Raw genomic sequence first — 13,459 nt, 5'->3', positions numbered from 1 at the left:
ACAATTTTGGTCGGTTCTGCCTTGTGGGTAGATCGAACAGGCAGCTACGTGGAAGATGGGTTTGAGGGAGCAAGTTTGGAGGCAGTGAGAAGTGCTGGGAGACTTGAAATAACATAGGTAAGAGGGGTTAGAAATCTTCATTCAGATGTGGTAGGAAGGAGGTGAGCAGGGGGAGGGTTTCATAAATATGAGGTAAAATTAATAGGATGTGGTGTTTGGATGAGAGAGTAGGGAGTCAGGGATATGCCCAGGTTTCTAGCATAAGTGCCTTTTATAAGTACCTTTTATTTTATTTTATTTTATTTATTTTTAATTTTTTGAACATTTATTTATTTTTGAGAGATGGATCATGAGCAGGGGAGGGGCAGAGAGAGAGAGGGAGACACGGAATCCAAAGCAGGCTCCAGGCTCTGAGCTGTTAGCACAGAGTCTGACGTGGGCCTCTCTCAAAGCCATGAACCGTGGGATCGTGACCTGAGCCGAGGGCGGATGCTTAACCGACTGAGCCACCCAGGCTCCCCTCTGTAACTTTTTAAAATTTCTTAGCGGTAGTCCCTTCCATCTCTAGTTATTTTAAGCCTACCTTCTCATCATCTCATACCCCAGTCCTTAACCCCACAATTTAAAAACGTCTTGTTACGTTGTAAGAGGACTGCCCGGATAGAAAAAGAGCTCCTTCCCCCAAGATAGACCTCAGCTTCATTGCTTTTCGTTTATTTTCTTCCATATACCTGCAGCATCCCCCTGTCTCCTGTCCATATCCTTTCCTCCCACGGAGAACAAACTGGATAGGAGCAGTTCAGGGCAAGAGATCATATATTCATCCCACTGTGTACTATTGGGAAACTGAGGTCCGGTCTGCAGGCCAGTCTTCCTGTAGGCCTGTTCTTGATCCTCCTTTCCTTTACCTATCCAAATTTGCTAGCCCTCCCGCCAGTTTATTCTAATGGTAGATTTTTTTTTAATTTTAGAGGATATTATATTTTGATTTTATAATCTTCCCGGGAGGGTGGGGATTTTTGTGTGTTTTGCTCATTCATGCTGAGAAAAGTACCTGGCATGTAGTAGGTAATCAATAAGTATTTCTTGGATAAATTAATCCTGGTGATAATAATACATGATCAAAGAGAGCGATAGCATAGTGTATATACAGAATATTGGGCTGGCAGTTGGGAAACTTGGATCTAGGCCTGGCTTATGTGATCTCTGACAAGTCACTTACCCTCGGTTTCTTCATAGAAACCATGAAACCCTTTATGTTGATGGGAAGATGGTAAATAACGGCATTAGCGCACACTTGAGACTTCTTCAGCAGTTGGGGTTGTGTGTGTGTAACGACTTTCTTGAAATCTATGTCAAATTTCCTAGCTTTCTAAGTGACTTACCTATAAAACTATGTTTATTTGTGGAGTGATTAGTTTGTAGTATGAAAGAACTTGAATTTTAAGTTTGTCTTGATTGGCTTTTATTTTCTAGACTATGCTCTCTTGAAGAAACTGAAAGGGGGGCATCAGAGATGAGTAACTCATATTTGAAACCTAAGTGCAGTCATTATGTTTACACTTCCCATCAGTGTAGTGTAAAAGTATACCTTACTGTGGAGTTAAAACACTAAATACCAGAGGTAATTTTTAACGAATCTGTAAAGATTTTTATTTTAGGGGCGCCTGGGTGGCTCAGTCGGTTCAGCGTCCGACTTTGACTTGTGGTTTCGAGCCCCGCGTCGGGCTCTGTGCTGACAGCTCGGAGCCTGGAGCCTGCTTCGGATTCTGTGTCTCTCTCTCTCTCTGCTCTTCCCCCACTTGTGCTCTGTCTCTCTCTGTCTCTCTGTCTCTGTCTCTCTCAAAAATGAATAAACATTAAAAAAATTTTTTTAATTTTTTATTTTACTTAAATTGAAATATGTTAGTGCTCTGATACACTTGAATTGTTTGCTAATATAAAGTCTACAGTGTTCCAGGTATTCAGCTCATCTTCTTAAGTGATACTGAGACAGAAGTGCTTTTGTAGTCACCAGTCAGTGACAGTTTAACATCTGCTTTGTGCTCAGCATTGTGTATATTAACCAGTTCATTAATTCTTTTCAGAGAGGCAAGAAGAGAAGCTGAAAAATAACAACAGAGACCTATCGATGGTAAGAGTCTTAAGTACAATTTTGTGATAAACTACAAAATATTTTTTTAGCAAAAGGCCCTGATTTGCATTAAGTACACCGTACTTACCTTTTGAGAAATTCACCCCATAATGTCCTGGGAGTTCCTGGACCAGACAGAAGTGAAAATATGCTCCTGGGCTTAAACTTTGATTTCAGTAGTAGGAAGAACTCTTCTGGGCTGTCCGGAGCTCATAATTTGTCCCTCTCACACAGTTCTTGATAGCTTCCCCCGTGTGTTTTAAATGAAGTAGTCTGTTTTCTTTTTTATGTGTTTTATTTATTTATTTTGAGAGAGAGAGAAGGAGAGAGAGTTCCAAGCAGGCTCCGCACTGTCAGCACAGAGCCCGACGCGGGGCTCGAACTCACGAACCATGAGATCATGACCTGAGCCGAAGTCGGATGCTTAACTGACTGAGCCCCCCAGGTGCCCCTGAAGTATCTGTTTTCCTTTTCTTTTCTCATGTCATTGCTGAGTCTTTGGTTTTCTGGTGACCTGTGTCAGCCCAGTATCTGAGTTGAAGCGTTAGAGATGGCCTTTATTGTTGCCTTTGTTCTTTAGAGGCCTTTTGTCCTGAGTGTCAGGCACACCATAAAGTGTAAAGACAAGTGATTTTATTGCCCATTTACTCATTATTTGTAAACGGTAGAGTTCAAGCGTGTCTAAGGCATAGGTAGGCTAATTATGTGGCTTGACTAATTTTTCTATTTAATTTCTGTATGTTTAACACAGGACATCTGAACTGTGCAACAGTTGCCTTTGCTTACTGAGAGACCTTTGCTATATTATCTTCCGTTTCTTAAAATTCTTACTAATTTAAAGCTGTAACTCAGAAGTGCATCTTTTTGAAAATAACTTTTCTGTTGACATAATTATAAATGTTTACAACACCAAATTCAGAAACTACAGAAAGAAGAGAGAAAAATTACTGATAAGCCTGTCATCCAGAGATAACAGCTATTTTTTTTTTTAAGTTCGTTTATTTATCTTAAGAGAAAGAACTCGAGCAGGGGAAGTGCAGAGAGAGGGAGAGAGAGAGAGAGAATCCCAAGCACGTTCCGCACTGCCAGTGCAGAGCCCAACTCGGGGCTCGAATTCACGAACCGTGAGATCATGACCTGAGCTGAAATCAAGAGTTGGATGCTTAGCCGAGACACCCAGGTGCCCCAGAGATAACAACTGTTAATCTTACATTTTTCTGACCTTTTGATTACTAATACTTTTACCACATATGTAACTAAGTAAGAAGGTAGCTGTAAGGAACAGAATACTTAACCAACAATGACTTAGATAAAGATTGTTTAGTTGCTCAACAAGTCCAGAGTTTGGCAGTCCTGGGCTGGTGTGGCAGGTTAGTAATGTCATTAAGGACTCTAGATTAAGAATCTAGCCATCCTTAGATTATGGTTGTTCGGTTATTTGATAGTGCTTTACCTTCAGGTTTTATGTTCTTCGTCCCGAGGAAGAAGAATGAGCAAAAGGCCTAATGGGATGCTGGCCAAGTTCATCCCTTTTAAAAATCCCATTCAGTACTTGTAAGTCATTGGCCAGAATTGGGTTGCACGGCTACCCTTATACCATTCATCAGTAGGGGACAAGGAGAAGGGCTTGGAGGCGGAGGGCGGATTAGCCAATAAACAACTTTTTGCCGTGAAGGGCCTTTTAAACATGACATGAAACCAAAATTTTTGAGGGTGTGCGTTAGTGGCAGTTTTCTTTAGTGTGAAATGACAGTTGTTGGTCTTTTTACAGGTCCGAATGAAATCCATGTTTGCAATTGGCTTTTGTTTTACTGCCCTAATGGGAATGTTCAATTCCATGTGAGTAAACTTTAATCATAACATGGTTTTACATCACTGTTGTTGTCTCTGTGTGTGTATGTGTGAGCAGTTAACTTTTTTGGGTAATACTTTATTTTGAAATTTGAAATTTATAGAAAAGTTACAAGAATAATATATCCATTATCCAAATTCACCCATTTTGCTCCATTTTCTTTCTCTTCTTCTGTCTTCCATATCATATATGTACTCATACACACATTTATGGTTTTTTTTTTAATTATTCAAGGGTATATCATAGGGTTCATGCCCTTTTACACATAACTACTAAAATGTATATTTCCTACACACATGGACATTCTCTTATGTAACTTCGATTCAATTACCAAAATCAAGGAAATTCAATTCTGAGAGAATACAATTATATGAAAACTTTTTCATCCTCTTTAATATTGAGGATATTTTATGTACAAGGTAAAGACCAAGATATTATGGGGCCTCTAAAAAGAATTTAATATGTCCTGTGTGTTTTTAAGTTATTTACCAGCATCCTGGTTCAAAACGAAGGGGGTCCTACAGAGATGTTTGACGCTTTAACAACTGTTACCTGTATGACAAGAAAGTAAGTTACTATTGTCTAAACTGGCAGGTAGCGGGCTTGAGTAATTGTGGAACTGCTTTTGGTAGGAACTGGGAAAATATCCAAAGATGACAAGCAGTCATTGATTGCTTGTCAGGGCCCACCTGTATCACCTCTACAGAAAGCAGAATTTCCCTCTCTCCCTCTTTACTCTCCTTTCCTCCTGCTCTTCCTCCCCTGTTCCACTTCTGCCTGTCTCTCTTCTAGTCCATTCTTCCCTCCCCACCAGCGCAGTGCCTACTCTGTGCCAGGCACTGTGGTAGGTACTGGAATATAACAAATAAAGCATGGCCCCAGCCATAATCGATTTTATGGGAAGAAAAGATAGATAAACAAATATGTTGATAGATGTTGTAATAGAAATCTGTGTGTATAAAGTGGGGAAAAGAATTGAGTGGCTGTTTTTATTTAGGTGAGGACTAGAGGAGGTGTCCAAAATGGTTTTAATATAAAATTTCCTTTTAGCTAAGGGTCTAAAATCATAGACCTTTAGAGCTGAAAGGGACCTTTTTGGAAGATGAAATAACTTGCCTGAGGTATCTAAGAGTCTCATGCTTTCAGTCTTATAATTCTTTTTTTTTTTTTTTTTTTTTACATTTATTCATTTTTGATATAGAGAGACAGAGCACAAGTTGGGGGAGGGGCAGAGAGAGAAGGAGACACAGAATCCGAAGCAGGTTCCAGGCTCTGAGCTGTCAGCACAGAGCCCGACGTGGGGCTCGAACTCGCGAACCGCGAGATCATGACCTGAGCCGAAGTCGGACGCTTAACCGACTGAGCCACCCAGGCACCCCTCTGTCTTATAATTCTAAACTCAGTACTCTTTTTCACTCTGCCATACTTTCTCTCATTTCTTAGATACATATCACCGTGAATTATCAGGCAAAGCAATCATTGAAAGGTTTTATAGTTAACTAGTAAGTGTCCATTTACAATTGAAATACTCAAATATTCTTCTTAAGTTGTTACATTCTAGACAGCATAGGCCTGGCTAAGTACTCATCTATACTTAAAAAAATTTTCTTTTAATGTTTATTTGGGGGGGAGGGGCCAGAGGATCTGAAGCAGGCTCTGTGCTGACAGCAGAAAGCCTGACGTGAGGCTCGAACTCATAAATTGAGATCATGACCTGAGCTGAAGTTGGACGTTTAACTGTCTGAGCCATCCAGGCGCCCTTCATTTATACTTTTTAAATTTGATGCTTCACTTCTAGTGTTCTCATACTTCTGATTTTTTAAATAATATTTTTAAGGTTAATGCAGTGTGTGTGTGTGTGTGTGTGTGTATCTATTCTGATTAGCCTTAGCTTTATTGTGTGATTTTTGTGACAGATTTCAGTCCTGCCCTACTAGAGGTTCAGCATTTTGTTTTATTCCTTAGTTTTATGTTTGTTTGTCTTTTACCAAACTTATGTTTATGTCTCCCTCTAGTAGACTGTAAGTTCCTATAGTCTTCCCATGTAACAGTTTTTGTATTCTTAGGGTTTCAGGGCTTACGTAGATATTTACTGAATAAATTAAAAAATAGTTGTAAATATACACCCCAGTTTCCTCATTCATGGTTTCTGTACTCTTCTGAGGTAAGAATTTGATCCCATTTGAAATGTGAATCAAAACAAAAAAAATTTTTTTAATGTTTTATTTATTTTTGAGAGAGAGAGAGAGTGCGAGCAGGGGAGGGGAAGAGAGAGCGGGGGCAAAGGATGCATAGCCAGCTCCACGCTCACAGCAGTGACCCCAATGCGGGGCTTGAACTCACGAACCATGAGATCATGACCTGAGCCGAAGTCAGACACTCAACTGACGTAGCCCCCCAGGTGCCCCGTGAATCAAAAAATTTTAAATTATGGGGCAACTGGGGGGCTCCATCAGTTGAACGTGCAACTCTTGATTTTGGCTCTGGTCATGGTCCAAGGGATGTCGGATTGAGCCCCGCATCAGGCTCTGTGCTAAGTGTGGAGCCTGCTTGGGATTCTCTCTCCCTCTACCCCTCTCCCCGCTCACATGTGCACTCTCTCTCTCTCTCTATCAAATAAAAAAAAAAACAACTGATTAGTGAATCAGTTGCAGTGGAACCAAATTCTCAAAAGTATGAGTCTGAATGTAGTTGATGAAAATGTCTTCTACTAACTCTTTGGTCATAGTTTATTTTAGCCCCAGATAGCTCAAAGTGTCCTTTAATAGACTAATCTCAGCAATAAATGTTGTGTTGAGAGTGTTTATTTCAGTATTAGCACATCAATAGTGTTAGGAAAAAATAATACCGAATTGTGTACATTCTGTTGACAGGTCAACAATGTAAATCTAATTTTCAAAGACTGTATGTCTTCACTGATAAGAGTGTTGACATTAGGTTTAAGTAGGGAGAAGTCTTGACTTGTAATCTGAGTTGTGAAACATGGATCATTTGGCGTATGTTCGTTATTTATAGTAGGAGGTAATATTAGATTATCTTTTTAGAAGAATTTGCCAGTTCTTTCATTTTTTTCTCTGGTTAAAACTAGAGCTTGGCATGCAGTTTTGATTTGAATCCATAGTTGGTTTAGTTGCTAAATTAAGCTAATACATTTGATTGTAATCATGGAATCACATAACCACAAAGTATCATAACATGTTTTTCATTTGCCTTCCTTTGATTTTCTCGCTCCAGTTTTCGGTTTTCCATGAGTGCTCTATGTGAATATTTATAGTAGGTTTCAACTATTTTTAATGTCTATTCAGGTTGAAAAGCTGCATGCCATTTTTTTGGTGCCTCTCACTGTGGGAGGTAAAAGAAAATTGCCCAGTCTAAGCTCTCAAGCAGCTTACTGCCTTCAAATGGAATAGACATCTATATAGGAAATATTGATTTACGAGTTAAAAACTGACTGTTCTTTCTTATGTAGCAGTCATTGTAATTTGTAGAAGGTCCATCATAGAGATCTCCTAGAGAGAGAAATTCTATAACAATAACACCCTATCCCAACTATATTTTTCCCTTTTCTTGGGCTACAGAACAGCCTGGCCCTGGGCCTTGGAGAGGCATATTTCTGTTTATGTTATTTCTGAGACTCACTTGGAACCCATCATGTTCTCTGCCAAAGCAGCATTCTTCCTGATACTTGTGTGTCTTTCAGTGGTACTCAGTTCTAGTCACCTGGAACTGAAGGCTTTGTAGCTTCCCTCCCTCTCCTTTCTTCCTTTCAGCTCACATTTCTTGTGTATCCAGCCTGTCCCAAATTTATCGCAAGTTATCTCTAATACTCTCAACCCTCTCCTCCATCGGTTAACGGTTCCTGTGGACTCTGACCCCTCTGTGTCTGTCTAGTCATCCATCCATCTATCCATTCTTTCCTTTCTCCTTCCCTTCCTCTCTTTCTCCCACCTCCCGCTCCTCTTTCTGTCTGTGCAACACCAGCTCTCCTCCTAGTTTCAGCATGTTACCTTTCCTCTCTGCTATTACCCTTAACCTTGGGTGTAGCAGTAGCTTCCTCGCTGCTCTCTCTCCTCAGGTGTCCTGTCATGGCAGCATTAACTTAACCATCACCAAAAGCATGTTCCTCATTGCCTAACGACCACACTGCTGCTGATGGAATGGTAACTGTGTGTTGGCCACTGTGCTAAACCCTTAACTTTTGTTGCCTTTGTAATCTTAACAGCCTTTTTTTTTTTTTAACTATTTATTACTGAAGCCACAGTTTCTTAATTAATTAGTTAATTAATGAAAGAGAGCAAGCAAGCAGGGGAGGGGTAGAGAGAGGGGGACAGAGGATCCAAAGCGGGCTCTGTGCTGACAGCAGAGAGCCCGATGCCGGGCTTGAACTTACAAACCATGAGATCATGACCTGAGTCGAAGTCCAAGGGTTAACTGACTGAGCCCCCCAGGCGCCCCTTAATAGCCTTCTGAGCTGAGGATTATAGTCTTTCTTTTACTGATGAGAATGTGAAACTCCCAAGTTATTTAACTTGCCCAAGGTTTCAAAGCTAGTAAACGTTGAGCTGGGATGTAGTTCATGTGTCTCTGACTCTAGTCCTTACGTAGCATTGTGCTGCTCTGACTACTGACTTAAGTCCAAATTCCATAACCTGGCTTTCACAGCATTCCATGCTTTGGCCAAAGCCTGTTTTTCAAACTTTGTTTCTTTTTATTGCCTACCAACTATTGTGTTCTAACTGCACTGTTCACTGTTCCTGAGACACACATTCTTTCACATGAATTTTAGAATCACTTATGTCCCAATGTCCCCTACAATAATCTCATTTGAGTTTTGACTTAAATTTTACTAAATTTATACATTAATTTTGAAGTGTTAGACACCTTTATCATTTTTCATATTCTCTTCTAGGAACATGGTGTTTCGCTAAGTTTGCTTAATGTGTTTCTGTGGTTACTTTCCAGATAAAGTATTGTATATATTTTGTATCATCTAGCACGTTACTACTCGTATAAGAGCAAGCCACCAGTTTTTGTCATTTTATTTTGTAACTGACCATCTTGCTGAACTCTAATAGATTCTAGGATTTAATTTGGTTCTCTGGTTTTCTAGGTAGATAATCATATGACCAGACAAATAACTTGTTCTCATTCTTTCTAAATTTCCTCCACCCTCCTTTCTCCCTGCTGTCTCCTTCTCTCTAGTTCTAAGCTGAATTGAATTAGAACAATTGGAAGAGGGTAAAAAACTTAATAATGAAATACCAAAAGATAGTCCAGAAGGGGCACCTGGCCGGCTCGGTTGGTGGGGCATGCAACTCTTGATCTTGGGGTTGTGAGTTTGAGCCACATGTTGGGCGTAAAGATTACTTAAAAATAAAATCTTTAAATAAAGGGGCACCTGGGTGGCTCAGTCAGTTAAGTGTCCGACTTCGGCTCAGGTCATGATCTCATGGTTCATGGGTTCAAACCCTGCGTCGGGCTCTGTGCTGATAGCTCAGAGCCTGGAGTTTACTTCAGATTCTGTGTCTCCCTCTTTCTCTACCTCTCCCCAGCTCGTGCTCTGTCTCTCTCAAAAATGAATAAATGTAAAAAAAAATTTTTTTTTAATCAGATTATTTGTTTTTTGCTATTGAGTTTGCATTGTATTGTATTTTGAGTAGTAGCTCCTTAGTCAGATGTATGGTTTGCATATTTTTTCTCCTAATCCATAGGTTGCCTTTTCCTTTTCTTGCTTGCTTGTTTCTTTTGCTGTGCAGAAGCCTTTTCATTTAATGTAGTCCCACTTGATGATTTTTGTTGCTCGTGCTCTTGGTGTCATACCCAAAAAATGATAGCTGATGTCAAGGAGCTTTTTCTCCACATTTTCTTCTAGAATTTTTTTTTTAATCTTAATTTTTGTAAATTCTTTTTTTTTTTTTTTAACCCCCAAGTTAATTGGCATATAGTGCAACAATGATTTCAGGAGTAGATTCCTTACTGCCCCTAACCCATTTAGCCCATCCCCCTCCCACAGCCCTTCCAGTAACCCTGTGTTTGTTATCCATATTTAAGAGTTTCTTATGTTTTGTCCCCTTCCCTGGTTTTTTTTTTTTTTTTTTTTCATTTTTTAAATGTTTATTTATTTTTGAGAGAGACAGAGCATGAGCGGGAGAGGGGCAGAGAGAGAGGAAGGCACAGAATCTGAAGCAGACTCCAGGCTCTGAGCTGTCAGCACAGAGCCCAACGTGGGGCTCAGTCTCACAAACCCTGAGATCATGACCTGAGCTGTAGTCAGATGCTTAACCGAATGAGTCACCCAGGCACCCCAGCCCCATTTTTATATTATTTTTGCTTTCCTTCCCTTGTGTTCATCTGTTGTGTGTCTTAAAGTCCTCATATGAGTGAAGTCCTATGATATTTGTCTTTCTCTGACTACTTTCGCTTAGCATAATACCCTCCAGTTCCAGTCACACAGTTGCAAATGGCAAGATTTCATTCTTTTTGATTGCCGCGTAATACTCCATTGTATATATCTATACCACCTCTTCTTTATCCATTCATCCATCAATGGACATTTGGGTTCTTTCCATACTTTGGCTATTGTTGATAATGCTGCTGTAAACATTGGGGTGCATGTGCCCCTTCAAAATAGCATACCTGGATCAATTGCCGGGTCGTGGGGTAGTTCTATTTTAAATTTTTCGAGGAACCTTCCTACTGTTTTCCAGAGTGGCTGCACCAGTTTGCATTCCCTCTTCTAGGAGTTTTATGGTTTCAGGTCTTACATTTCAGTCCTTAATTCATTTTGAGTTCATTTTTGTGAGTGGTATCAGATAGAAGTCTAATATCATTCTTTTGCATGTGGCTGTCCAGTTTTCCCAGCACCATTTATTGAAGAGACTATCCTTTTCCCATCAAGTATTCTTGGCTCCCTCGTCAAATATTAGTTGACTTATATGAGTGGGTTTATTTCTCAGCTCTCAATTCTGTTCCCCCAGCCTGTTGATCTGTTTTTATGCCAGTACAATATTGTTTTGATTATTATAGTTCTGTAATGTAGTTTGAAATCAGCTTTGTTCTTTCTCAAGATTGCTTTATCTACTCAGGGTCTTTTGTGGTTCCATATGAATTTTAGGATCATATTGCCATTGGAATTTTGATAGATATTGTATTGAATCTGTAAATGGCTTTGTGTAGTATAGACATTTTAACAATATTAACTCTTCCAATCAATGAACACAGATATCTTTTCATTTATTTGTCTTTTTCACCTTATTTCTTAAAAATTTTTTTGATGTTTATTTTTGAGAGAGAGGGAGCACAAGTAGGAGAGGGGACAGAGAGAGAGAGAGACAGAGGATCCAAAGCAGGTTCCACACTGACAGCAGAGAGCCCAATGTGGGGCTCAAACTGACAAACCGCGAGATCATGACTAAGCTGAAGTCTGGCTGCTCAACTGACTGAGCCATCATCAATTTATTTCATCAGTGTCTTAGAGTTTTCACTGCACTCCTTGGTTATGTATATTCCTAAGTATTTTGTTTTTGATGCTATTGTAAGTAGGATTGTTTTCTTTATTTCTTTATGATATAGCTCATTGTTAGTGAATAGAAATGCATAGAATTATGATTTTTGTGTCCTGAAACTTGTCTGAATTTGTTTACTGGTTCTAAAAGGCTGGGGCGCCTGGGTGGCTCAGTCGGTTGGGCGTCCGACTTCAGCTCAGGTCACAATCTCGCGGAGCTGGACTCTGCCCCTGGAGCTGGGCTCTGTCAGAAGTCATGACAATACTGTGGCCAAAAGAAAGAGGAACTAGAGCTGAGCATAAGACAGACGGCTAAACTGAGTCCTGGAGAAGCAGAGGAACTTGCTGGTGAGACTCTCCCTGCCCGTGAGCAACAGGGCCTTCTAATCCCCAGTCCCTTGCTATTGTACTCCATCATTTTAGAATAACCTTAAACATGGGGCGCCTGGGTGGCTCAGTCGGTTCAGCGTCTGACTTCAGCTCAGGTCACGATCTCGCGGTCCGTGAGTTCGAGCCCCGCATCGGGCTCTGGGCTGATGGCTCAGAGCCTGGAGCCTGCTTCCGGTTCTGTGTCTCCCTCTCTCTCTGCCCCTCCCCCGTTCATGCTCTGTCTCAAAAATAAATAAACGTTAAAAAAAAATCTAAAAGGCTTTGTTTGTTTGTTTTTGTTACAATTTCAAGTTGAAAATAACAGAATAAAATGACTATATGTGATTAATTTATTGGGTTTGTATGTTAGTGATAAGAGGGGATAGACAGCTTATATGTGTTCTGTCCCTTCTTCTCGTGGTCTGACTCTCCAGTAGGACAGTCACAGCAACGTACCTGGAACAGCATATTGTGTGCAACATGGAACCAGAAAATATTGGGGCAATTGCATTTAATATTTCTTCTGAGAGAATGGGAGTATCTTCTGAAAAAATTATTACTTTTGTTTTGCTTTTGTGAGCTTAGGAGAGTGACAGTGATTACTTCAAGCAGATCTTTAAATACTTTTGTCGTATATAAGTAAAATCAGTTCATGATTGAGCCGTTTCCTGTGTAAATATATACTGGGAAGGCAATTGGCAGTAGTAAGTGGACGGTGATATATATAGAAGATGTCAGATTCATTCTATTCTGTATTTACAGGACAGTTGTGTAAGAAGCTCTTTAGAACCACTGTAGTTGATCTGGATATTTAGGGATTTTTTTTCTCCCCCAAAGACAAAGATGGTATTACTACTTCTCTTTTCCCTCTCCCTCCATAGAAACATTCTAAATCCCAAGTGTTTTTCTTTTTTTTTTTCTTTTTTCAACGTTTATTTATTTTTGGGACAGAGAGAGACAGAGCATGAACGGGGGAGGGGCAGAGAGAGAGGGAGACACAGACTCGGAAACAGGCTCCAGGCTCTGAGCCATCAGCCCAGAGCCTGACGCAGGGCTCGAACTCACGGACCGCGAGATCGTGACCTGGCTGAAGTCGGACGCTTAACCGACTGCGCCACCCAGGCGCCCCCCAAGTGTTTTTCTAAGAGGGCATTTTCTAGCTGCTTTAATTGAAATTAAAGACTATCTGCGTAATTTAGCTATGTTTTAAAGTATCACTATCCTTAATCACGTTAATTTTTATAATTTTAATTATCGACCGATTATATAACTTATTCATAGAAAAGTATAAAAGAAACTCAACATAAATGCTGATATGTATCTTTTTAGAACTGTTTTCTAAGCTTTTCTCTTTCAGAAACATTTTTCTTTTCTATTTTAGAAAAAGTAAAAAAAACTTTCAAACACTAACAGTATGTTAAAAGTTATGTCTAAATATTGTGTATGCATCTTAAGCATCTACTTTTTTCATTCACCACTATATAGTCCGTGAATTTCTATTTAGAAATATTCAGCCTGTTTAATGTGTGTATTGGGAATCTCTGAGTCTTGTAAAGAGGGTTCTTAAAGTCTCCTTGGTGCCACGGTTCAGAACAGAGAT

General features: G+C 39.9%; 1 protein-coding gene across 1 annotated transcript in view; it reads left to right on the top strand.

Annotated features, from left to right (window-relative positions):
- The window catches only part of TMCO1 (transmembrane and coiled-coil domains 1), a 40,518-nt gene that overhangs the window by 8,386 nt on the left and 18,673 nt on the right, over positions 1-13,459 (top strand). Inside the window, exons 4-5 of the mRNA XM_045455423.1 lie at positions 2,088-2,134; positions 3,906-3,973. Of these exons, the coding sequence (XP_045311379.1) occupies positions 2,088-2,134; positions 3,906-3,973 (115 nt within the window). The remainder of the gene's footprint in view (positions 1-2,087; positions 2,135-3,905; positions 3,974-13,459) is intronic.

Source organism: Leopardus geoffroyi, chromosome C3, assembly GCF_018350155.1.
Source record: "Leopardus geoffroyi isolate Oge1 chromosome C3, O.geoffroyi_Oge1_pat1.0, whole genome shotgun sequence".
In the NCBI taxonomy this organism is placed as follows: Eukaryota; Metazoa; Chordata; class Mammalia; order Carnivora; family Felidae; genus Leopardus; species Leopardus geoffroyi.
Note: the sequence above shows the minus strand (reverse complement) of the source record. Positions and strands in the feature narration are given on the sequence as shown.